Source organism: Dermacentor albipictus, chromosome 2, assembly GCF_038994185.2.
Source record: "Dermacentor albipictus isolate Rhodes 1998 colony chromosome 2, USDA_Dalb.pri_finalv2, whole genome shotgun sequence".
Lineage (NCBI taxonomy): Eukaryota > Metazoa > Arthropoda > Arachnida > Ixodida > Ixodidae > Dermacentor > Dermacentor albipictus.
This window is the reverse complement of record NC_091822.1, coordinates 169,971,110-169,995,004: the sequence shown is the minus strand read 5'-3', so window position 1 is coordinate 169,995,004 and position 23,895 is coordinate 169,971,110. Positions and strand designations below refer to the sequence as shown.

Sequence of the window (23,895 nt, the reverse complement as noted above, 5' to 3'; positions counted from 1 at the left end):
CTAGGGCGCGCCCTAAAGGACCCTAATAAAGTTTTTCATCCATCCTAATCCTGAAAATGTCAACGTTCTGGCACGTTGAGTTCTTTCAAGACACTAGGCAAACTTTCTGCGTATTTCTGAGCCGTTTGACAAGAAGAAAATTGTCAAGAGGACGCGCTTGGTGCTGCGTGAACACGTTGCCCTCACGCGTCGCCGGAGTACCTCGGAATTTGGATCTTATTTTTATGAAACGCATCTCTCTGTTTTTCTTTACCCGCTATATCAAAGCGACGCATACCCATTCTGCTATGGCAGGAATGGGCGCATAACATGCGGCATAAGCATGCCTTATGGGCTCTAGAATGCTGTACGAACGCCAAGTATAATTAACCTAAAAAAAAGATGCCGTTCAATATCATCGCCTGTTCCATTAAGGGGTCTTCGCACTCTACTTATATCATGAGCTATAGAATGTGTGAACAAGTTTTCTTCATGAGGTAATGCCTGATTGCGTAGAACAACGGCGCCCTTAATGGAACTAAATGGTCGGTCCAAATTCAGCATTATAAAATCCGGAACATCCGGCGGCAAGAAGCCCTGCTGATTAAGAAACGAGTTACCGCCCAAACACAATGAAATCGTAGAAGCCGTTCGATTTCATGCGCAATTCCATTAAGAGGTCCATGTGCTTTAGGTATACGAGGTAGCGTCATATAACACACATGACCCCATCGCGACATATCCGGAGGAGTCACGCGCGTGTTTTGCCGGACAGCAGTGCTGTCCGCCTCCGCAGTACAGATGCCTTCCGGGGTGAATTCGACGCGAGAGGCGGCGACGCAGATTTTCAGCTCTTTCTTCCGTAGTCTTCGAAGCGTAACGAATCAAAAGGACGAGGTCGTCCCACATCCAGGAACAGGATGGCGTGAAGTCAAGTGACGCACGCGCTGACGAATCTAACGCCACCGCATCTTCTCGTCATACCATGTGATAATCTATCTCTCTCGGTCCCCCGCGGAATAGTACATGATGGTTAAGAATATGCGTAAAGCATCGCTGGCTACCTATATCAAGCTTACGACCTTTAGTGGCCGCGTGTGGAATAAGGTATATTGGTGCAAATTTGGTTGACAGTTTTCAGCTCCCACTCTGAGCACAGCCAAGCCGCAGAATGCGCAATGACTACGCGCAACAAGGGAGAAATTCCTACGGAATTTGTTCAATAACACTTGGGTACTTGGATAAGCGTCAGCAGCTTCACTCGGACACCTCGCTCGCATGAGCAGAAGTATTTGAATAATGTCATTGTAGCAGATCGCTTAACTTCTTTAAAGTGCATGTGTAGCACTCAACTCTAATGTAGGGAATGTTTCGGCAGACTGGCTGAAAACGTGAGCACCGTAGGGAAGAAAACTTATTGTTTTGCGAAGATCAAAGTCTGCGCCTGTATGGCAGTGGCTTACCATGGACATTGAGCACAAGTATCTCCGCAGGTGCGATTACAAGGCTGCGAAACAGGCACAAGAGCTCTCCACTAAGCAACATTTTACCGTAAAGAAAAAAAAACCGGAAACCTTGTAATGCTCGCCAAAGGAAACAGTCAAGAATTGCTTTCAGTGTTGTTTACTCGTCTGACTTAAAGTTCATTGATCGTAAACAATCACTCTTTAGCGTCCTAAATGTACGGCGTAACCATGGCTCTATCATAATATTTCATTCAGGCATCATAAGTGTTTTTGCAGCTGACACAGGCATGCAGTACAGGAGCTCTTCACATAAAGTCGCAACGAGTCGAGGGACTCATAGTCGTTCCCGAGGCGCAGTCGAACGCCTTCCCAAACTCGCGCATGTTCATAAGCGGGACATTACAGCGCAGCCTCGGCGGCGAGTACGATCCGGCGCCCTGCTTGTCCTCCCTGGAGCACCACTTGAAGCAGCTGCTCAGGAAGAACAGCTGCTCGTCCGTGAAGCCCGCCAGACTCGCAGGAGCCGCTGGTCGCGAGCCGGCTCTCACCGCGCGGTACGCTCGGTACGCCTTGAGCAGACCACCTGAGTCGGCGAAGTTCTCGGTGAGCGCGTAGTCTCCGTGCGCGATTCCTTCGGCCCAGGACATGGTGTTGTACATCCGTCGCAGGCAGTCGAGCCGGTTCTGCAACTGCAGCCGCGACCCCGCCGTCCACCAGTCCCTGCGCTGGCCGTTGCGGTCGTACAGCCCCGTGTCGGGGTCGAAGGCGTGCGTCATCTCGTGACCGAGCACGTGGCCCAGGCTACCCAGGTTGTAGGACTGCGGGTAGCCGGCCACGTAAAAAGGCGGGTGCAGGATTGCCGCCGGGATCACCATGACGTGGTAAACGGGCAGGTAGAAGGCGTTGACCACGGTCAGCGGCACGCTGACATCGCCCTCCGTCGAGCCGTTGGCGCTCAGAAAGCGCTTTGCGTACCGTAACTGCGCCGTCCTGACGGAGTTCATCAGAGTCAGGTACGAGCCTGCGCTGCCCATCGCATTCAGGTACGGGTACATCAGCTGGAGGGCCTGGTTGGACGCGAGGTTTTTCGGCCGGCCCACGATGGCGCGGAGGGTGGAGAGCTTCTCGAACGCGACGGCTTTCGTCGTCTCGTCCATCCAGGAGAGCGAGTTCATGGTGGCGTTGGCCTGGCGGCGGATGCTCTCTTCCATGGCGGCCACGTCACTCACTGCGTCACGTGGCAGCCAGCGGCGTGCGAATACGTGCGCGAAGGCGTACGGCAGCGCCGCGTCGGCGTCCGCGTAGCAGCGGCCTAGCATGTAGATGGTGGACGCCATGCGGCTGCCGCCGAACTGCGCCCGAACGAGTTGATGTGACGTCATGGGCGCCAGGGCGCGAATCACGTGCCACGTGATGTAGGCAAGCAGCGGCACCACGTCCTGGCTGGCCTGCCCCATGAGCTGGCCCACTAGCACGAGTAGCTGCCAGTTCATCACGAACATCTCGCTGCTCGGTGCCAGAGGGTCTGGCAAGTGCGCGTTTACTGCCTGAGTGTTGGAAGAATGGTTGAGAGCGTTTGTTGCATGTGTTATTAGTCCGCTGCATATTAAGAACAGATGCGTGCTACACTGTCACTCTGTATAATGTCCACAATCATACATGGAGAGAAAAAACAACGCGACCACAAGAAAGCATGCTGGAAAGCAAGGAGACAGCAGACAGAACTAGAACTAGTTCTGTAGCATTTTTTTGTCTTCGCACTTACCTCGTGCTGCCCTTCCTTTTTTATTCATGTTCATGCACTGACTCGTTCAACAACTTAATTTCCTAATATATACTTCATCATCGTGTAGTTCAGCCGTCATTTATCTTGACTGCCAAAAAAATAGCAATATTTATCCAGGTCATATAACGGGACGAAATAGGCGTTGCAAGAAGAGCGTACTTCCTTTCACACAGCCATGACAAAAATGTAACGAAATGTAACTTGCTAACACGAGACGAGCCTGTAAGCTTGCGCTATACTTAACTGCATTCACGCTAAGATGAGGCTCTTGCAAGTGTTGCCACCCCAGTTTTGTGCAATGTTCTTCCAATCAGCACTCCACCGTTGCTCCGAAAAATTCAGAGCCCCTAAAGCTGCCCTCGATTGAAGTAGTCACTGCACTTAAATTATACTCATTAACGACTTATACGCCAAAATTTTCAAACCAGTCACACTGAGCCTGTACAAGACTGGCACGGGGTGCGAGAGTGTTTCAAGCAAACCTTAGTTCCACATGAGAGCGCAAAGCAGTGTTATTGAGAGCTGTGTTTTTCTCAGTCATTCGGCAGCAGCTGTGCTGCACTCGGTGGCACCGGGAATGAGCTTTAAGTCGAGACAAGCTCGAAAACCCGGTGGACAGTTCTTATTCGAGCACACTTGAATTTCTCACCTCTAGCCATTCACTTGTGTTAAGTTCGGGTCCAGTCACATCGTCAAGCTGGCTTAGCAAAATGTACCGCATATCTGTGTCCGTGCGGATTTCGAACGTCGAGGACACCATAGCCGAGAGGACACGGTTGTCCACCGCGAGGATCTGCGTGGCATCGATTCAGTGGACATTAACATCGTTTCACGACAAACAGCGAGCAATTGTTCGAGCCTTCACTCGCTCATTAGTTCGCTTTCCTTCCCGCTGCAAATTTTTTGTGGTAAATGTCTTTGGATAAAAGAATGGAGGCTATGGCCAGAGCAAGGCTGTCGCTTAATTCCATAGATATAACTTAAAGATATCTACAATCGATGCCTTTATTTTGGCTGACACCAAACCCGTTTGTTCCCGTCAGTGATCAATGGTGACCTAAGATCTATTTTCCTATCTTTTTAATCACAAATGTTTGAAAGGTACATGAAAGGGAAAAATTGGCATCCACCCGAATCCTAGGACGAAGCTACAGAGCAAACCCTGGCGGGTTTCTCACAAAGAAAGCCTCGCAGTTGAAGAAACATTCGTGCCAAAACAGGGCAAAGTTTTATTCAACCGCGAGGCCTTCTTTCTGAGCAATCAGTATGGGTTTCCTTTGTAGCTTCTTGCTACAATTCGGGTGGATGCCAATTTTTCGCTTTCATGTACCTTCCTGCACCTTGTGGACTTCCGCAGAACTGATTTGCCAAATGTTTTAAGGTTTTCATTCAAATAATACAGTAGGGTGAAAAACTGGCTTTGGAATGGCCTTATGTAATCGTAAGCCGAGGAACATGAACGAACCGTCATGGAACTTGCGAAGAATGTAAATGAGCTACCTGTAAAGTATCTACTTCTCGTTCTATGTTGCGCAAGAAAGCATCCACAGGCCCGCTTTGCAATTTCTCAATGCGCCTAAATTATGCAGCTGCAGGTGGCTATTTACGCTGTTTTAAGAAACTCGGTGCGTGAAAAAGAAAAAAAATATAAGTATGTAATACCTGGGTTCTCACAATGAACTATAAGCTTCATGCACATCTGTGTCGAAACGTTGCGTACGCATTGCAATAATTCCGTATGTTTTCCGTACGATTCTTAGAAATGTTACGGAATTTATATGGAGTCGCATAGGTTACTATACGGAAATATGACGAATTATTCGAAGGGCATATGCAACGTTTACATATGAAGCAGTTATATACATCATATTAATTGACGTTGTGATGTATACGTGCACCTCAATGCTTAGGTACGTCATGTTATCATTAAAGAAAAAAAAATGGGGGTAGCCGATATTCTAGACTAGATGAAGAGGGGGTTATCCAGTTGTACAGGCGATGTAATGCGCATAAAACATACGACTGGTGCTCTAGTACTCTTACAGAATGGGTAACAAGAAGTGAAATGTATAACTGAGGAGAGCAGAGAAACAACAGGTGACAAGATAGCGAGCCGAGGCAAAGCAAACGTAATATGAGATCTCTGGGAGATGCCTTCCTTTTGCAGATGAGACATGATGGTGACGATTATTATGTTACTGCTGCACTATAGTAAGTTCTTGAACTTGCATTTTGGACTGTGCCCCTATCGGCGGGGACACCAGAGAGGAGGTCGGAGGCCTTGTCGAAATAGGCGAGCAGCATTCCTTGCGCCTGCAGCTTGTCTCGGACAACGATCCATTCGGTCACGTACGGACTTGAGCCTAGGTGGAGGGCACGGTAGCCTGGCCGCCGAAAATGCGCATCCACGGTAAGCTGGAACAGTACCGGCAGACCCCAGTCCAGGGAGAAGGCGACCAGAAGGTCAAGCACCTTCTCCTTTCTCCTACAGCCGTCAGAAGCATCAGCATACAGAACATAAAGCGTCGTGTCAGCGTGCACAACAACAAAAAATGTAAGAAAGCTGCAACACTTCACAAGTAACGACATAAACCTGAGCTAGTTGGTAAAGATACATAATGCAAAAAAGGGGTAAGGCATGCAGACACGGACATAAGTGGACAACGCGAATGCGTGTTGTCCGTGTTCGTGCCGTCACATTAACACATGCAACTGTCGCTCTTAGTTCGCGTTCCCCTTCTAAACACTTCGTGCTGACTGCGGAAGAAAGGAGAGCGCAAATGCGGCGGAGCGTCACTTCGTTATTGAACTTTTGCGGTGCGCTGTTGTTGTCCAGCAGGTGAGTTATTTAGAAGGTGATAATTAAGACATCTATCACGGTGCGTTTCGTGTAGCAGCGCAGCACAAGGTAAAGTCAAACTTGCACCCTGTAGTTCTAATGTTTTTTTAACATTTATTAGGAGCATCACATGAATTTTATCATGCTCAACCAACTCGCTCAACTAGTTGCCTTCTTGGCTACGACTAGAGTACCGTCATCTATCCCGGAACACTTCGTGAGAACAGTTCAAGGCAAGCCTAGATGTACTTTTCCGTTACGGCTACAGTCACGCCTTCTGGGCTCCGTACTATCGAGAGTGGTCGCACCTGGGCTTTGACACTGGCCACGCCAGGTCGAAGCGCGCCATGAACTGACGAAGTTCGTCCAGACGGTCCTGCTCGTTGAAGGCCCCCTGAGCGCAGCGTTGAAAGAGGTGGGCCACACGATGCGCTGGACTCGGCCCATCGCTCTCTTCCAGGACGAGGCTGACGACAGCGGCGAGGGCCACGCGACGCTGCAGACTCTGCACGCAGTCACGCAAGAGTCGGAGCGTCAGCAGTCACGTGTCCGTGCATCGCAGTCTCGACACCCTCGCGAAGCGAAACGTCACAACCGTCCGCGAGAGCTCTATTGTTCTGTAATTATGAGTTACAGGCTTATGAGTATACCCATGCCACAGATGGTCGTGTACCGAAGGAACCAAGCTGAGAACACGGCCCTGTACTATGATACTGGGGGTTTGTAAAAGAGCTGAATATCGACAGATAGTGGGCCCTCTACGGCGCAACTTCGTATACTTTTGAAACGTTGACGCCAGGTGGAGCATAGTAGATTACCATTGGAAGGAAAGGAATGCAATACATGAAGTCACTTGCACGGCCATGAGGTTAACGACAAGGCCGAAGATAAACAGGCAAACTGTTGCAAAATCACGCCAGCGACGATGATGACAACGTCGCGATGGCTGTGAAGTCAAGGACACAGAATGGAATGATTGGTCGAGACAAATGAAGTTTTCTGGCGACAACTTCTGCAAAGGAAACATCACACGATGAGGATTGCGACAGTGGTGACGCAAGCTGGAGGAAGCATCTGAACGGTCCAATAGCACCGTGTTAAAACAGGAACGTGAGAACGGAAGCAAAAATAAACAAAAATGTCCAGATCACACGCGATGCATTCGGTTTGAGCGAAGCTTTCATTGGTGTTTGCCAGAACGCTGTTGTTCTTTGGCGACAATTTGGAAGTATAGAGGACATGGCCATGTTGTACACAGTTTGACTACCTTTATTTCTGGCAATGGAATGTACATTCGTACCGAAAAGCAAGCCATCCTTAGTTGAGTATAATTGTGCATCAATTAAATTATTACTAATCAATCTCTCTGCTCCATCTGACCACCAGCAAGTGGTCACTCGCACTCAAAGTCAATTTTTGTTGCGTGTTGGCGTTGCGACACTTCGTGTTAACGAGCCAGCTTGCGCTGTCGTTCTAAAACCACGCTTCGCTGCATATCCAAGACATTCTCAATGTTCCGCGTACTCAGCACACTTATTAGCCTCATTTTGTTAGTGCCGATGCTCGCACTTGAGTTCGGTTTAACCAGATTGCCTGGTGCCGCCTCCGTAGACGTTTTACAGCGAAGCTGTATGCATCTAATCCCGAATAGGTTTGTCCTCTCCTTATACAAAAATGTGGGCGGATCCCGGGGGTAGAGCGATACCGGGCCGACCCATGGTGGAGGTGGAGCAGGCTTCAAGCACTCCACGCTTAATTATAATAATAAAATAAATAAGGATTAATGAAAGAAATAAAGCAATATGCATTGTTTAAAGTCGATGGGTACATCGCTATCGTTTGTGGACCGAAAATGGACTCACGAGCAGGAGCCATTGCCATATATACGAAGGACAACATGTTTGTACAACCACACACCCTTGACTCGTAAGAGGACAATGCCACTAACTGCTGTGATGTCTGTGCCGTACAAACGAAAGACGGAATTGTGATACCCACTGTGCATATACCTCCAGGCACACGCAAGTGTGATATCTAGAAGTTCATGACCACGCACTTTGCATGGGTTAGCCGTGATGACACTACCTCTGTTACCATCGTCGGAGCCTGCAACGTGGAATTTTCAAAACCAGACAAAAAATTTTTCACTCAGTTTGTGGTACAAAAGTTTGGTTTGAAGTGCCACACTAATCGAAGTCACTCAGATATTCAACAACGGTCATGCATAGATTTAAATTTGGCCCAGATTCTGCTTAAGGTTGTAACCGAACCAATCATGCCTCACAGTAATAACAAAACTATCGTCACTACCCTTACCAAATGATGAAAATAAATACATGTACCCTTGTATAACGCTGTGTGATGTGCTACAGCTTTGCTGGTCGTTTACCTTCAAACAGTGGAATGGCTCCTTAATTTTTTCATTACAGCGTTTAGACCCTGCTCCACTCACATTTCGAGATCTCAGGTGGCTGTAGGGGCCTGCGTCGAAGCAATACTTTCTTCTTCTCGCCACTTTCGTGGTGCTGTCTGCTGCCTTAAGTGATAAGTCACGGAGGGTCAAGGTTCGAGCTAACCTCATCAGCCATGTGAGGATACTGGTGGTTGTATGGTGTGCTCGGACGCACGCTGACGCCCCGCTGTCTTACGTTCACCTGCCGGTGGGAGCCAATCTTTAAACCTACTTGGGGTGGGAGGCGATGTGAAAATTTTTAGCAACCACTCGGGCACCCACTTTCACCATGTCCAGGACCAGCCCACAGTGGAAGACTTCAGTCAGAAGCGGCACGGTTGGGAGAAGGGTAAAAGACGCTTCGACTTAAAGGTGCTACTGTGTTGAACCGAGAACACCATACAACCAACAGTATCATCAGATGGCTGATGAGGTTAGCTCAAACCTTGACCCTCCGTGAGTTATCACATAGGCAGCAGACAGCATCACGAAAGTGGTGCGCAGAAGAAAAGATTGTTTCACTCTAAAACAAAATCTAAAAAAAGAAAAACGCAAGTACAAATCATGATATGTATTGCGTGCCTCGAAGTGGTTTTCTGCGTCCGGGTTCTCCTGCAGCCATCCAGCGCACACGTAGCCGTAGAAGTCCTGGCACGGATCCACGTGCACTTGCTTCAGTGAGCGGGCGATGTCCGCGCCAGGGTCCTGGCAGTCTGGGTACGCACAGCCCATGGCCAGGCGACGCACCAACTGAGGCACCGTGAACGTCAGAGCCAGCGTGGACAGCGCCACGGCCGAGACGAACACGGCGTACTGGCGCCAAGACCGGGGTTTGGCGCCGTCGACAGAGCAACCGCCACTGGCGTTGCAGGCTGCGAAGCACCTGGGATCCAGCGGTAGTCTCGTCTGGGCGCGTTCTTTTACATGTGCCGATGACTCGGATCTCGCAATCTTCTCATAGCCAGCCGCCATCGTGCTCTTCTTTCTTCTTCTTAATGATGGTGATAATGGCGTTTTTTCCTTCAACCATAGTGCAAATCATAGAGTTTCTCACTATGGTGCAAATCAACGAAAACAGGACAAAATAAACAGCAACACAAAACTGCATCTAAAGATAAAAAATAAAAGGAATTGATCATAAATGAAGTAAAATAATCTGTAATAGAGTGGTCAGTCTTGCATAAACGACCAATGGGGAAAGAAAGCTAAATACAATAGTTAAGGTAAAAAAAAAGTGTTGCGGTTAAGGGTGACTCAACTTTTCAAATCCGTAATAACTATTTATTTATCTAACCTTTCCAAATTTCTATATCTCTTATTTCAGCTCTATAATATAATGAAAGAGGAATAAACCGTAAAGAAATGGTACAGAATGAATAAAATACGGAAACATTAACAACGTATTCTTCCTTTTCTCTATTTTAGTGACAGATTGTTTCATTCTTCACATACTGGGGATGACATTAGGGCGCTTCGGTCAATGCTTTCTCTTGGATATAAATGCTCACGGGTTTCAGCGAGGAAACAGCCAGTAAATACGCGGCCTGCGTCGGAGCCTGGAAGCGGCCGCAAGAAGGCCGCATCCCCGGGGACGTCGGTGGCAACGCCAGCCAGACGCCGGCATCGGTGACAACCTGCATCCTGACCCGGAGACCGCCTTACGACTTGACCGGTGAAACGCGCTTCAGGACGCCCGCGTCGAAGAGCCGGTGCAGCACATACCGACCCCATCACGCTAGATTTTTCGCGAGGCTGCGTTTTTCAACGTCCCGCAAAACCAAGAAAGGCTTCCTAACATTTTACTGCATTGGCTTTCAGATCGTCATCGAGAGATACGCAGAACCATAGAGCGCAGAACCACCCGGCGAACAGTGCCAAGCGAACAGCGTGCACTGATTGGCGTGTACGCCAAGAGTTAGGACATTGGGCTGGGTGTTAACGTGTCTGCATCCACGAAAATGAAACACATAGAAGAGGCGCTGGAGCAGTGCATCAGTGCATGACACAACTTTAATTTTGAAGCGAATAGCTTTTTGTTTTGGCTCTTTCATCCGCGTTTGATGGTCGGTGTTTGGCGGTCGGAGGTTTGGACGAAAGTGCCGACGCAATGGGCGCTCGAGTTGTGTGGCCCCCGTTGCGGGGCTGGACAGAACCAAGCGGCCGTCGCTTTGAGCAAGTGAGAGCACGTTTTGCGTTTGGCCTAATTATACAGGTAGGAATTATTGTTTATCAACTGTTAAAACATTATATACAGAGCAAAAGTGTCAGTGAGAAAATTGCGGACCATCCTCGGAAATTCCTGATCGACCTTTATGCACTTCATAAATGTTTCTTGTTTTTTTTTTTACTCAACCTCAGAGAAAACCTGCGAAATAAAGAAAATGTGTCGCGCTACTAGTTGTGTGGAAATTTTTCTGTTTAGTAAGTATGAAAATTAGCCCAGCGGAAAATTCAGTGGCGATTCAGCGGTAAATGCGAAAGAAATGCGTTAGTATTATCTCGAGCCTCTTTAAGGTGCGAGGTAAGCTTAAAGAGAAGCTCCCGACCACATGGCAACCGATAGAACGATAATGGGAAGCGACACGTACACATCGGTGTGGATCAGGGAGCAAACGGTGGTAACGTATATTTCAGTTCACACTGAGGACGAGAAATGAAGTTGAGCGAGAAATCTGTAGTTCAGGCAGCTGGCGGTCTCTTATTAGAGTTATATAGCGAGTATGTTTAGTTGTTCCTGATTCATTAGGAAATCGTTCAATCTGTTGTCGAAAACTCCACTGAGTATTATTTATTTGTGCTTGTCCTTTGTTGTTCGGAAGCAAAAAAAAGAAATTCAGCGTGGTCGTAAAACTTGAACGGGAAAGGGCTAAAGCAGGAATCAGCTCCAAAGTTTGATGATCGTCCTTTTATTTATGCAGCATTTTGCCTATTGATTGAACAGTAAAATGCCTCATAGGCTTCGTGGCTGTCGTCAAGGTCACAAAAATACGTTCGAAATACAGCCGTCAGGCCAGATCCATACCATTTATGCTGTCTGGAACCAGGGGCAACAATGTATAGCAAGGTTGCGCAATTTGACGGCAAAGAAGGCAGCGCACCGCTGGGCGAAGCGAAAGAACAGAAGTTACAAAATTATCGTTACATACAACAACCTACACGCTTAAACCAGTTCATCGGAGAGCATTCAAACTCGATGACCTCATAGCGGCAGGCAGAAAGCAATCAGCTTCCGATAATTGCTCGCTGCCCGAAATAAGCCTGCAGCCATATATGTCCGTCCATCGGGCAACGAAAGGCCGCTACGTGTCGATATACGGCGACCAGTGTAGGCCTCTTCCCATTTATTCTTGGACCCATTAACCGATCATTTTTCTTTTCATTCATCATCGCCGCTTTGTTGTACTTATGGCGCAGAGATTGCTTTCTCGCGCAATATGGCGCTAAGCGACAGCCGGCTTGCGGTTGCCTCGGTTTTTGACAGACACAACAGCGACCGCCAGACACCATTTCGCCGGAACGGCTCTTACGGACATCTGTGTCCGGAGCCATGCGTGTTACACGGCGTCTCGCAGAGTTGCTCAACGCTTTCCCGCTGCGAGATTTGCCGCCAGAAGAGAGCGCGAGTGTTTCTTTCATCGTACACCTCGTCGTCGCCGCCAGTAGTCACATGGTCGACTTTGGCGTCGTTGATTTGCGGACGTGACGTCACAAGAAAGCGGGATGTTGCAGAGATACCGCGATGCCTATACGTCACGAATGCTTCGCGCAGTGAAAGTTCGGCATCGCCTATAGGCAACGGCGTAAAAGTGGTCGGTTTAGCAATAATTCTAATTTTACGCACGGGAAGCCTCACTTGCGCGAACTTCCGCTCGAAAAAAAAGAAAGAAAGAAAAAAAAACGTTTGCTTCGTTCTGTCGCTAGGTTATGCAAACCCCCGTGAACGTGTCGCAGCTATTTGCTGCAACATCTAAGTACGTCTGTTACGGGCCGTCGTTTTTATAGGTCCCGCCGAGCTGCCTGTAATAATTACAAGGTAGCGGTGAAACAAAGAAGACAGAGAATAGGAATAACTGAATGAAAGATAGAAGCAGAAATTACATGCGCGCTTAGTTTCTTGTAGACACCGTTGACTTTTTTTTTCTGCGTGTGGATCAGCGCTAGTAGCGTGGACCGTCGATATATCTTATCGTTGCGTTACGTTGTAAGGTACAGCAATAATAAAAATGGGGCTTTTTATGACCAGCAAAGTTCTACAGCTACGTATACGACACTTATCTAAGTGATTCTGTCTGCGGAAATATCAGCTCCGATGTCGTTTTCTTTCATTTCCTCTCTGTCATTGGAAAAATAAAGTTTGGTGGCTTTCATAAAGCGGCGGCACTTACGTTTGCTCTGCTGCGTAACATCGACGTGTCCCACCACGCGTCACGCGCTCATATAGCGAGGGCGATAAACACGAAGCTGCATATGATTATTATTATTATTATTATTAGATATGGAAACATACAAGCACACAAAGGAAACAGGGAGGGAGCAGGCTGACAACTGCCACCGAGAGGCGCACAACACCTGCCTACTCTTTCGGGAGGAGGGAATGAAAAGAGGAGAAGAGGAGAGGAAGATAGGAAACAAAGAAATAGGAAAGGAAATAGGAAATAAACAAACGACAGATGAGGAATCACAGCGAAAACAGTAATGTTAATAAAACATGGGTGGCCGTTCCCTCCGAGTGCGTTTCAAATAAGCTCGCGTTTCTTTTTTCATTCGACATTTTGTTTCTTTCTTTTGCTTTTGCTTTATTTTCTTACATGTAGGGCATTCTCGCTTTTGCTTTGTGAGAGCTTGTTATTCAGGAAGTCGTATCGCGGAGAATGGTTGCAGGTCTTTCAATTGCGTAGCCGGCAATTTCCGCATCGGGTACAGAAATGGAGGGGAAACATGGATTTTAGGCCTAATTCCCCCAATTTGCGCTGAGAGCTGCGATCCTTATTTTCGCGCCACATCTACCGTCTTATTTCACGGACAATTACACAGACCAACTTAACGTGGTCTTTTTAGTTCTTGCTTCGCACATAAAGAGCGCCATCGAAAATGAACATCTTCCAGGTCGTCCATAATGAGCATGTCTTAACGCAACTCGAAGTGGTGCGAGTGAGTTCTGCTTTTCTTTACCCTTTCGTTCTGTCCTTTTTCATGCGCGCTAAAATGTATGCTCATATCGTACTGTAAAGGACATGCGCCCCTACTTCCCGTCATTGCTTTTGAAATACACGTGAAAAATTTGGACCAAGCAGTCCAAGGACATTGAAAAAGTGTTATTTACACTTTTTACTTATCATGTGGTAATCGTTTTATTGTGTGGCGTCAGTTTTAAAAAAATATAAGTGACCTCTATGGCACGAGTTAAAGTAGGCTTGCTACACGTGTTAGGTTTCAACTGTTTCTTTTAAACGCATCAGACTGAAGCAAAATTGGTGCGATGGTTGGGAAAAAAAAAAGACTCTTTCTGCGTTGTCGTGCATTTAGACAGGGACTCCCGAGATAAAGGTGTAGTAGCTTCTTCATATTACGAGCGGGTAGTGAAATGGATAGTAGAAGAGAGACAGGGAAGGAATGTGGGTCATAAGCCGTCATTTCCGGGTTCACCGAACATGGCCGTGAACACGTTTCGTCCATTACAGCGGCGGCGCCTACGCTTGCTTCTCACTTTGCTCGTCTTCCATTGTCCCTGTTATAACACCCTTAGCTGCTTCTGCTGTGGGAGTCGCTGATTCGCGCTGCCATTATTTCGACGACGTGACAAGAAGTGACGATGGGTTTCTCGAGTTTTTCTTCGTGTTCCGCTTATCGCAATCTACTGTTTGATTGTGTTTTCTTACTTTTCTCCCATACGCAAGTAGCGATGACCGAAGAAAGAGACCGAAATACACGACACCTTTACGCTCACTCGTTATCTCGTTGTTTTGCCTATAGCCGCGTTGTTTCATTTCACGTTGGCTTTTTGAGTGTGTTGCTTTCAGCTTTTCGTGCCCTCTTCATTGCGCGCGCTCCCACACTTTCTGTCATTTACAGGACTTTTTCTTTCTTTCTTTCTTTCTTTCTTTCTTTCTTTCTTTCTTTCTTTCTTTCTTTCTTTCTTTCTTTCTTTCTTTCTTTCTTTCTTTCTTTCTTTCTTTCTACTTGTTACGTTTAACGTCTTCTTACTGCTTCCCTTCGTGACTTCTGCTTCGTTAGCGTCTGCTGTACGCCGCCTTTTATGCGATGTTTACCCGAAAGTGGGGCTGCCTCGGCGCGTCGTAGATTCATATTTGCGAAACGGGATGTCGCTTCCCGGTCTCCCCGATTTCCTCGTATACGTGATAGCCGCAGCAGACGGCAAGCGTGAGAGGCAACGGGGCATTTATTCTCGTTAGGAGCGCACCTTTTTATGAGCACATGTACACAGCTGCGAAGTCAGGGCCATGAACGGTAATAATCAATGCGATCATCGTCGTCACCACCACAGTTATCATAATCATCCTCGTAATTATCACAATCCTATTGCCACACTATGGCCGCCAAATCTGGCGCCATCGCAAGTTTTTTGCGAAATAAATTAAATTCAATTGTGCAGAACGGGCCAGAAGGCAATAAGACGCCACAAAGCACGTGATTCGCGGAGTATGTTAGACTGCTTTGCAGTTGCTAGGCGCTGGAGAGCTATTTTCGACATGGAGAAAGTTAGGTTGTCTGCTGCACGCAGCCAGATTTATCGTTCGATAGAATAACAAAGATAAAGCACTTGCACTTGCTCGGGAGAGAGAGAGTAAAACACCTTTATTAATAATATTTGAATGGCGAGAGCAGTGTGGGAGGAACCCTCAGTCCAGGGTCCCTAAGATGATTCCGGCGATGTTTAGAGCCCGTTGTATCACAGCTCGGAGGACCTCGGGAGGTCCGTCCTGGTGGGCATCGTCCCACAGCTCTTTGTTGCGTAGGGGGTAAAGGAGAGTTGGCAAGGGAGGAAAGAGGTTTGCGGAGTATGGCAGTGAATGAGCAGACTTAACACGTTGCTGTATCGTTTCAGCATACTTGAAGTGCGCACAGCCGTCTTGCATTGTGTAAGCGCTTTCATTGAGCAAAAACACGGGAATTCTCGTCAGCCATCGCAGTTAGATCGAGTTCGTCCTTGAATGCGACATTTCTTGCAATTAGAATAACATTCTTGGCATTGATATTATTTGATTTGATTTGGTTTGGTTTGATGGCTTCAGCTCACATGATAAGTCGCCGTTCATACACATTGTGAAATAACGCTATGTTAATGTTAATTTGGTCATGGTCAACAGCGCTGGTTTCACGAGTTAGGTATCTAAATAATGAGAGAGTGCCGACCAGAGGGTAAGACCAGTTTTATTTCCGGCTATCTATCTAACTATTTTGTTTGGCCGAATGAGGAGATAGGGCAGTGATGCGGTTCGATCCTGCAGATAATGCAGGCTTTTATAAAATGTGGGCCTAACATGGTACACGGCACTTCCTAGAGAAAAAAGAAATATCCTGTAGTATTTCTCCAAATTCATTTTTCTTGGACAATCATAGCAAAGATGAGTTCTCCGCGAGTTTGCTGGTGTATTGTATAAATGCTGGGGGCTTCGCGCCTCACCTCTGTCTTTCGTTAAGCTATGGCCAAGCCGAGAGGAGCCAGGAGGGAATGCACGAACGGCCTGTGCACCCCCCCCCCCCGCCCCAAACCATTCCCTACTTTTCCTGTGCCAGATTCGATGCAGGGAACTATACCGCGAACAACAAATGCTGTAAATGTGCAAGTATACTGCAACAGGGTCCTCTCTGTGTGCTCTAACTTCTTGTTTGCATTGCGAATAAGGGAGAACAATCGAGACGATCACTGCATTTCGTATGCGGAGGAATAATAGGCGCAACGACCCCGTGCTGCGTGTTCCGCATAGCGAGAGCCTGCGAAACAGCGCAAGTGGCTCGTATTTCCTCCGCAGGCATCGGCGGCGAACGAGAGACGGCCTGCCCAAGGGGGCTGTTCGGATTTCGCATCCGCTTTGCGGAAACGACGGACACTCCGTGTCTCGAATAACGATCTCCTCGGCGTTGCACCAGCGAGCAAGGAGAAGACCCAAAGGGCAAATATGGACAGAGAGGAAAGGGCTTGTGCCGAACTGAACTGCGTTACAAAAGAATAGAAAGGAAACAATGCGGCGTTGTTGGGACTTCACGTAGCGAGCTCCAGCCAATCGAGGAACGCCTTCACAGTGCTGTTCACGCATGAGGTAGAAAAGAACAGAGTTTGGCGAGAGTCACGCTGTCTGAAATAAATAAAATATAACAGGAACGCGTTGTGGCTGTCAGAGCTATATACTAGCAAGCGCCTGCAAATGAAGAGGTTGAACCGGAGTGCTGCTCATATTCCCGACTGGTAGGCTCACGTTTGATAGCTTGTCACCTTAGCCATTCATGCGATATCCAAAGTGCCGTCTAATTACGAATCGCTACTGTTTGTGATAGCCGAATCATAAATCGTTCCTAATACTTTTCAAAATCGCATTGGCGAAAAGAAAGTAGGAAAGGACGAAGGTCTAACACTGGAAGGAAACTAGCCAGACAGCTAGCAGTCTTAGTATTCACCGGCCACTCAATTTTGGTATAATAAAATTAACGAAAGATCATAATCGTCATCTTATTCAGCGGTACCTTTGTCGTTGACTTCATCATCACCATTTTCATGTCAAGTGCCGCAGGAAGGCAGGTCCCGGCGATCTCCTGTTATACCTGTCTTGCTTTAGCCGACCCTGTCCAAGTGTTGAAGATTTCCTAATACCAATCACCCCAAAGCCCCCTGCCTCCCGCTACTAATTTTCTGTCATTCTCGGCTAACTTTCTCTTACTTTAGCAGAAATGATGTTATTCTTGTTAATAACCATTTGTCTGCTTACGCATAATGCAACCTGCCGAACCTCCAGCTTTGTCTTAGTCTTAGAATATTAGCTATTTCCCCCCTAAACCATACTACTATTTTCATGGTGGTTCAGTCGCTCGCTGCGCGGTAGATTTACCTACTTCTCACGAAAAAATAAAGAAACCTGTTCGCGTTCGACCTTGCAGACTTAGGTTCGCGCTTCCGAATAATTCTTTCTGCTCTTCTTTCTTTACTACTATCTTTCACAGTAGCATGGCTTCCTATCAACCAGGTACTTCTTTGGTGAATTTGAGCTCGTGATTAGGCATTTCAATCTCTCTCAAGCATAAAGCTGCACTGTATCTTTTCGGAACAGACTACAGAGAACAGCGTAGAACTAGCGTCTCGTGCAGGCCATTTCCTCTCCGTCCAGTACGATTGCGCTTCACCCGTACGCAAAGGAAGTTAAGCATTATACTACCAACACGTTAAACTACGCGGCCAACGCAGGGAAGCAGAAAACGCGAATGGAGCGAAGAGATCTAGACGCTGATTACTGGGTCCCCGTACGACCCTCCATGTTTTCTTCCCTCCATTGAACGCAGTCCACGAACGCGTGCGGAAGTTATACGACAGTACGACCGGCTCGCCGATCGTTAATGGACGCCGCTATCTCGAAAGACCAGATCGCAGAGCAATTACGAAACGAGGGGCCCTCCATTCTCGCTGTAGCGAAATTTGTGAAGCAGGTAACGTACAAGAGCGCCGTATATCTTGACCTGCAGTAGACAAATTCCCTCTGTTGGCCAAACAGCAACGTTATATTCAGTACCATAAAGCTGGTTGCTCCTTCCAGTCATTGAACGTAGGAGTGGGGGAACCAGGACACATGGACGAGCTTTCTCGCTATTGCAGCTCTAGCGAGTTCAATCGGCTGTGCTGCGACGTGACGGTGGTGCAACGTTTATAGCAATAGTGAAATACCGTGCAACCTGCTCTCTTTGTAATGGTATGCGGCATATTTTAATTTGTCGTTCTTTTTAATACGTTGGGGTGGTGCAATGTCCTGGCCACATATGCGCAAGCTCAATGCTTCAAAGCAATAGTACGCATACTAGCACGCACGTCTGAAAGCAGGTACGTTGCAATTAGATCTGGCCATCGATGGCATAATTATTTACTATCGTTATAAACGTTGCTCTGGCGTACAAGTCAGTCATTTTTCCTGTTGCATGTATTCCTTCAGCTAAGGAAAAAAATGGCATTGTTACTGCTAAGTAAATTGCACGTAAACGTGCTGTACATATATCGCACCATTTAAGGTTGCTGTTTTATACAGAAGAAATAACGCTTGCTGAAAGGCACAAGAAATGTAAACAAAATTTTGGTAATTGATTGCTATACACATGCAGTGATACAAGTCGAATTTTTTTAGCGTGGGACCCGCGAAATGCAAAAACAAAATAACAGTAATTCACGCACGATTAACAGTAAACCTCACTCAGCACTACAAGCCATTTCTCTTGTCTCGAAACAACGCCCACTCACAAAGTCCCTTGTTAAAGTAAACGCCGACAGGAAAGGACTTGTTAACATAGCATACCTGAAGAAAATGGGTGATGTGTGAGACTGCGAACGAGGAATAGGGATAAATTACGCAGTTCGTTAGCTTTCGCCGTAATTACCTTTAACCTCGAGAGGTAAGCTTGTCGAAGACAAATTACTTCCGATCGTCTAAATATAAGTACGAGAAATATGAGGAAGGGGAGAGAAACTATCGAAAAATTCAAAGCGACAAGGTAGGCACGTGAATAGCAGCATATAAAGCGAGCTCAAAGATTCAAAATGACGTGATGTCTCACCGTCTTATTATTTAATGTTTTGAAGAATACTCAAAAGTGTCGTGCCAGTTATATAAGCGAAGTGCTTCTCTTTTTTGTTCGCTTTTTGAAATTGTCAGGCGCCATGTATCCTTCGGCATTTCTTAATTGGTCACCCCTTTGTCGAAGTAACTGATCCAAAGCATGAGCATCCCCTCCAAAGAAACATGCCCTCCCCCCCCCCCCCATTTCCGCCTACATATATCGGGGAGACAGTCCACAAAGCTTGTAGTTCAGTGCGTCTGGTGCAAATGGAAAGTTTCCAGGCAACGGAAATCGCGCTAAGCGCTGGACCACTACGCTCAAGAATAACCCCGCCCTTGGATTACATTCCAGTGCAGAGTAGACGTGGTCAGCGTCATCAAGAGCAAACGGTGTCAAAAGTTTGACACCACGGGTAGCTAGTGAGGGTTGATTCATTGATTGATTGATTCTTTATTGGTTTATCGCATATACTTGCGATAGGAGGTGAAGGAAGAAGCCATTCAAGGATGGTTTGAGGAAATCCTTCGCCCCAGTACTGACAAAGACAGCAGGAGAGGCACACACATGTTCTTCACATTGTCGTACACTTTCACAAAACCATCATATCAAAAACAACATTGTTCAAGTTGGCATCGTTACCGTCTTTTCTCTTTCGGTGCCTTTTCCGGATCACTCATGGCTTCCTTCTTGCTCTACTGATGACGTTTCTTAAATTCCAGTTTAGCAATGTAACTGAAAACTTGGCGGGTTGGGATCAGTTTACTGTTTAACAAGAGCTCGCACATGAAAGGCAGCACCAATGTAGGCGGGGAGGAACCATTGAGCCGTGTTCGTTCATCCTGCCTTTGTCCTTCACGTTTCGCGCGCACTCTAGAGTTGAACAACGAACGCCATTTACCAGTTGTATGTAACGCAATGTTTCAATTTAGTGCGTCTACCACGAGATGTTGTAAATTGTGCTCAACTAGTTCGGATTCTTGCTATGTTCTAGAACACCTACCGTTGTTATTTATGCTTGTCTTAACTATGTACAGGGAGGCATGAGCGAGTCGTTGGAGCGGGCATTTCTCTCCCCTGCCACAATGGATCCTGTAGAGGCCAAATAACGCCGGAGAGAACCATGCTTTTCACATCTGTAATTTCTCTACGTGTTGTTCATCGGCGATGCTGAGCGGACACGAATAGTTTTTAACATACAAACCGCTATGAAACATGTTCCCAACATCTCAAGCGAAACTGTTTTTGTTTTCTTTAGTGGGCGGTGGGGGTGGAGGGGAAGGTAGGGCACATCGACGAAATAGTAGGAATAGTAATTAGAAATCTTCAGCGCACAGTGAAGTTTCTTTCGCAATAGCACTCGGATAAGACCATAGTACAAGCACCGAAGGAGGCGGCAGAAAGACGGCTGTGTCTTGGCGACAATCGATTCCTCCAAATAGGATAGGAGCTCGAATCGAAGTCAGCCACTGTTCCGCGCACTTGGCTATTTGTTCTCTTTTTCTCATAGAACTGGGTTTTCTTTATTTGGTTGTTTCTACTTTCCGAGAACACCTTACATCCTGCACTCTCGGCCGAGTGCCAAGTGCCGTACCAAGTTCTTGTTCGGCCGAGTTAAGTGCCGTACCAAGTTCTTGTGATAGGACGGCAACTCTCCAGCGCAGGAGCATTTCGATTACCAGGTAGCGATGGAGAATAGCGAGCTTATGGCGGGACTCTTATCTCGACTTTTCCTTAAGCCCCGAACACCGGATAAGCGGAACCAATAAAGCTAGCGCGCTGTTGCATCATGTTTAGCTGCATTCACGTCTTACTAATCAGCCGCGTTGCTGTCGCAAAACAAACGCAGAAGCAGCCGGCTGGGATTGAGCACTATACTGGCGCACGAAATTAACTCATCTTAACGGCATCTCAGACCGAATTCACAGAGTTTTTCTTTAAAGAGAGATTGGCCTTCAATAATGATGCGTACTATGTGACGACTGACGGGCAGCTATTTTGACAAGGAGCTCTAGCATAAGAACTACTTCGTGTATATAGGCCCGAGTTTTTTTAGCATATAACTTAACTTCCAGTCATCACAACAGCACCTCACAAGACTTTAAGTGTCGTCCAAATGTATTCACTGCTCTCCGATGACAATCGGTCTCTACTTTCACAAGCGGAAAGTACCTTTTTCATGGATACGAAGCGACTAGACGCTTACCCAATGTCATTCAGCTCGACTGGTAGCATTCTAAGGCATTCTTACAATGAAGACCTGCTACAACCCGTCAAGGTGGCTCAAGGACTAAGCCGTTCTTCTGCTAAGCAAGAGGACTTGAGTGTGATCATGAACCGCGGTGGCAGTGTTCCGGTGCGGTCAGGGCCTGAAAAACCCTGACGTATCAATGATTGTTTGTACGTGACACATCTTCTTGTGATCGAACTTCTTTAATAAAGTTGAAGCCTTGTTTACATCACAGTTCACGAGGAAGAGAAGTAGACGTCAGGAAGAGCTCTGCTCTTTCGCCTTCTTGCCTTCCTACGTCAACTTACTGCTATACCTGTTGAAGAGTGAAGCAATCTACTCATCTAGGCACCTCGCCGGAAACACCACACGCGCTGGCTTGCACACACACACACACACACACACACACACACACACACACACACACACACACACACACACACACACACACACACACACACACACACACACACACACACACACACACACACACACACACACACACACACACACACACAAACACACACATATATATATATATATATATATATATATATATATATATATATATATATATATATTTCATCGACCAGTCCAAGGAGCTGCTCCGCTACAGTGCGTAGTCGAAGTTAATCCATAGTCATGCATCTGCCATTGCGTCTCTTATACTCCTTACAATATTAAACACCGCAACGAAATAGAGCTTTAGCAAAACAATAATGATTTCAGAAGCTCGATTGGGCTCTTACATGGCCTGCGAAGACAATTTGACTGGCTGACAGTCGCAATGAACGCATCAACCACGCGACAAGAGCTACACAGTGAGTGTTGGCTGCGAACAGCGGTTGGGAGCGTAGAACACGAGTTACGTGATATTGTCTACCGGATATTAAAAGCAAATAGCTTCCTTTTTCTGGATACCCTGGTTGATCCACGAACATGACTAAATGATCACACCCCTCGGGCAGAAACGGGAAATCGCCTTCTGCCTCCGTGCGCGTGACGTAGGGCGGTGCAATGAAATTAGAATCACTGCGTGAGGTCACGTCGTTATCACGGAGTGGCAGGAAACAATTGTGTGGCATTTTGGTGTACGGTGCACAGACACTCTGCGAAGTGTAGCGATGGTGCTCTTTGGTGCGCAAACTTCCAATTCTTTTTGGGCGAGGACACGCTTTGATGTCATTTTCATGAATCTTTCTTTCGCTGAATTCAGTGGAAGCCAATGCAACACTTCTTCCTGGCGCGAGCGAACATTACCAAGGCCGCACGTCGGACGCGCGCAGTCGGTTGGCTTAGCACCGAGTGAGAGCGTACGATTGTGTGACTTCTGGCGTCGAGTGCTGCGCAGAGTGCCAAGAAAGAAAATATTGTTAACAGAAAATTAGCCTGCTGATTTCAGGTGGGCCTGTTACAGGCCCACCTGAAATACTCGACTAATGGCACCAATGAGTAAATTGGTGCCAGTCAATCACCGCTTCACCCAATAGAAATGGTAAAAGCGCCTTCATTTACGCATCGAGAAATAACGACTACGCTACGCAGCACAGAATGCCGAACAGAACATTGCCTACATTGAATAAGCGTGATGAACGCCTGTGAACGGCAGGCACGGCTATTCGGTTACTTAGATGACCATATTTAACGGTTTCTGCATTATTTTTTAACGCTTTTTGCATGAAATATGAACCGAATCCAGCTAGCCCAACTCACTGTGTGCTCATTGCGCCATACTGCACATATTTCGGGAGACCAGTCGAAAAGCGCCCGAGTACTGATTGACGCAAATGAGTTCAGACAGAGACACGGCGCAGAGGAACCGCAGCATTCTATACAGCCGCAGCTTCAGCAGCGCGGGACAACCGCCTTGTTGTCGGTCGGCGAAGTAACGTGCCCTGCCGACATACGAGCACAAATGTTTGTGTGGCCGATGTGGGTGCGTCATTATCGAAGCTCGTTGCCGCACTTTCTGGGAGTCGACTGAACGCTTGATAAGCACATCCCACTTTAGCTTTAGCCTGCACCGTATTTCCCTCCTTATTCACACAGACCGCGTTCCAACATTTGGCTCTGCGCCGGGTGTACTTTATTTGCGGGGCAAATATATGTGCCGCTCAAGGCAGTATGGAATACAGTTATATTGTATACCATACGAAAAAAAAAAAAGACTCTGCACGAAAGAAATGCGACTTGAGCCTCGAATCAGTAATAGCAATCTTTTTAAGGATCACAGAGCACCCACCGCAGTGACCCGGTGCCTACGGCGAGGCACGCCTGTGTGCAAGGTCGGGGGTTCGATTCTGGCCGCAGTGCGCGCATTTCGGCAGGGTAGCAACGCAAAAGTGCTCGTGCATCTTGCATTGGGTGCGTGTT

The 23,895-nt window shown here is 47.2% G+C and overlaps 1 protein-coding gene across 2 annotated transcripts; it reads right to left on the bottom strand.

The window, feature by feature from the left end:
- Positions 1 to 1,586: 1,586 nt before the first annotated feature.
- LOC135900854 (endothelin-converting enzyme 1-like) lies at positions 1,587 to 9,497 on the bottom strand. 2 transcript variants are annotated; one of them, XM_065430437.2, is made up of 5 exons: positions 9,105 to 9,497; positions 6,379 to 6,575; positions 5,461 to 5,716; positions 3,881 to 4,024; positions 1,587 to 2,992 (listed from the first exon to the last, which is right to left on the bottom strand). In XM_065430437.2, the coding sequence occupies exons 1-5, from the start codon at positions 9,492 to 9,494 to the stop codon at positions 1,751 to 1,753; spliced, it is 2,229 nt and encodes a 742-aa protein (XP_065286509.2). In that variant the 5' UTR covers positions 9,495 to 9,497; the 3' UTR covers positions 1,587 to 1,750. The 2 variants fall into 2 exon arrangements, with proteins under 2 accessions (XP_065286509.2, XP_070390529.1); XM_070534428.1 differs by lacking the exon at positions 3,881 to 4,024 and having other exon boundaries at positions 1,587 to 2,988; positions 5,457 to 5,716.
- Between the last annotated feature and the right edge of the window lie 14,398 nt (positions 9,498 to 23,895).

Excerpts from the sequence above, each read along its gene's own strand:
- LOC135900854 (XM_065430437.2), bottom strand. The coding sequence starts at position 9,494 with ATGGCGGCTGGCTATGAGAAGATTGCGAGATCCGAGTCATCGGCACAT. Across the intron at positions 4,025-5,460 it reads ATAGGGGCACAGTCCAAAAT|ATCCTCGCGGTGGACAACCG; the intron begins GCAAGTTCAAGA and ends GATGCCACGCAG. Across the intron at positions 2,993-3,880 it reads ACACAAGTGAATGGCTAGAG|GCAGTAAACGCGCACTTGCC; the intron begins GTGAGAAATTCA and ends TCCAACACTCAG.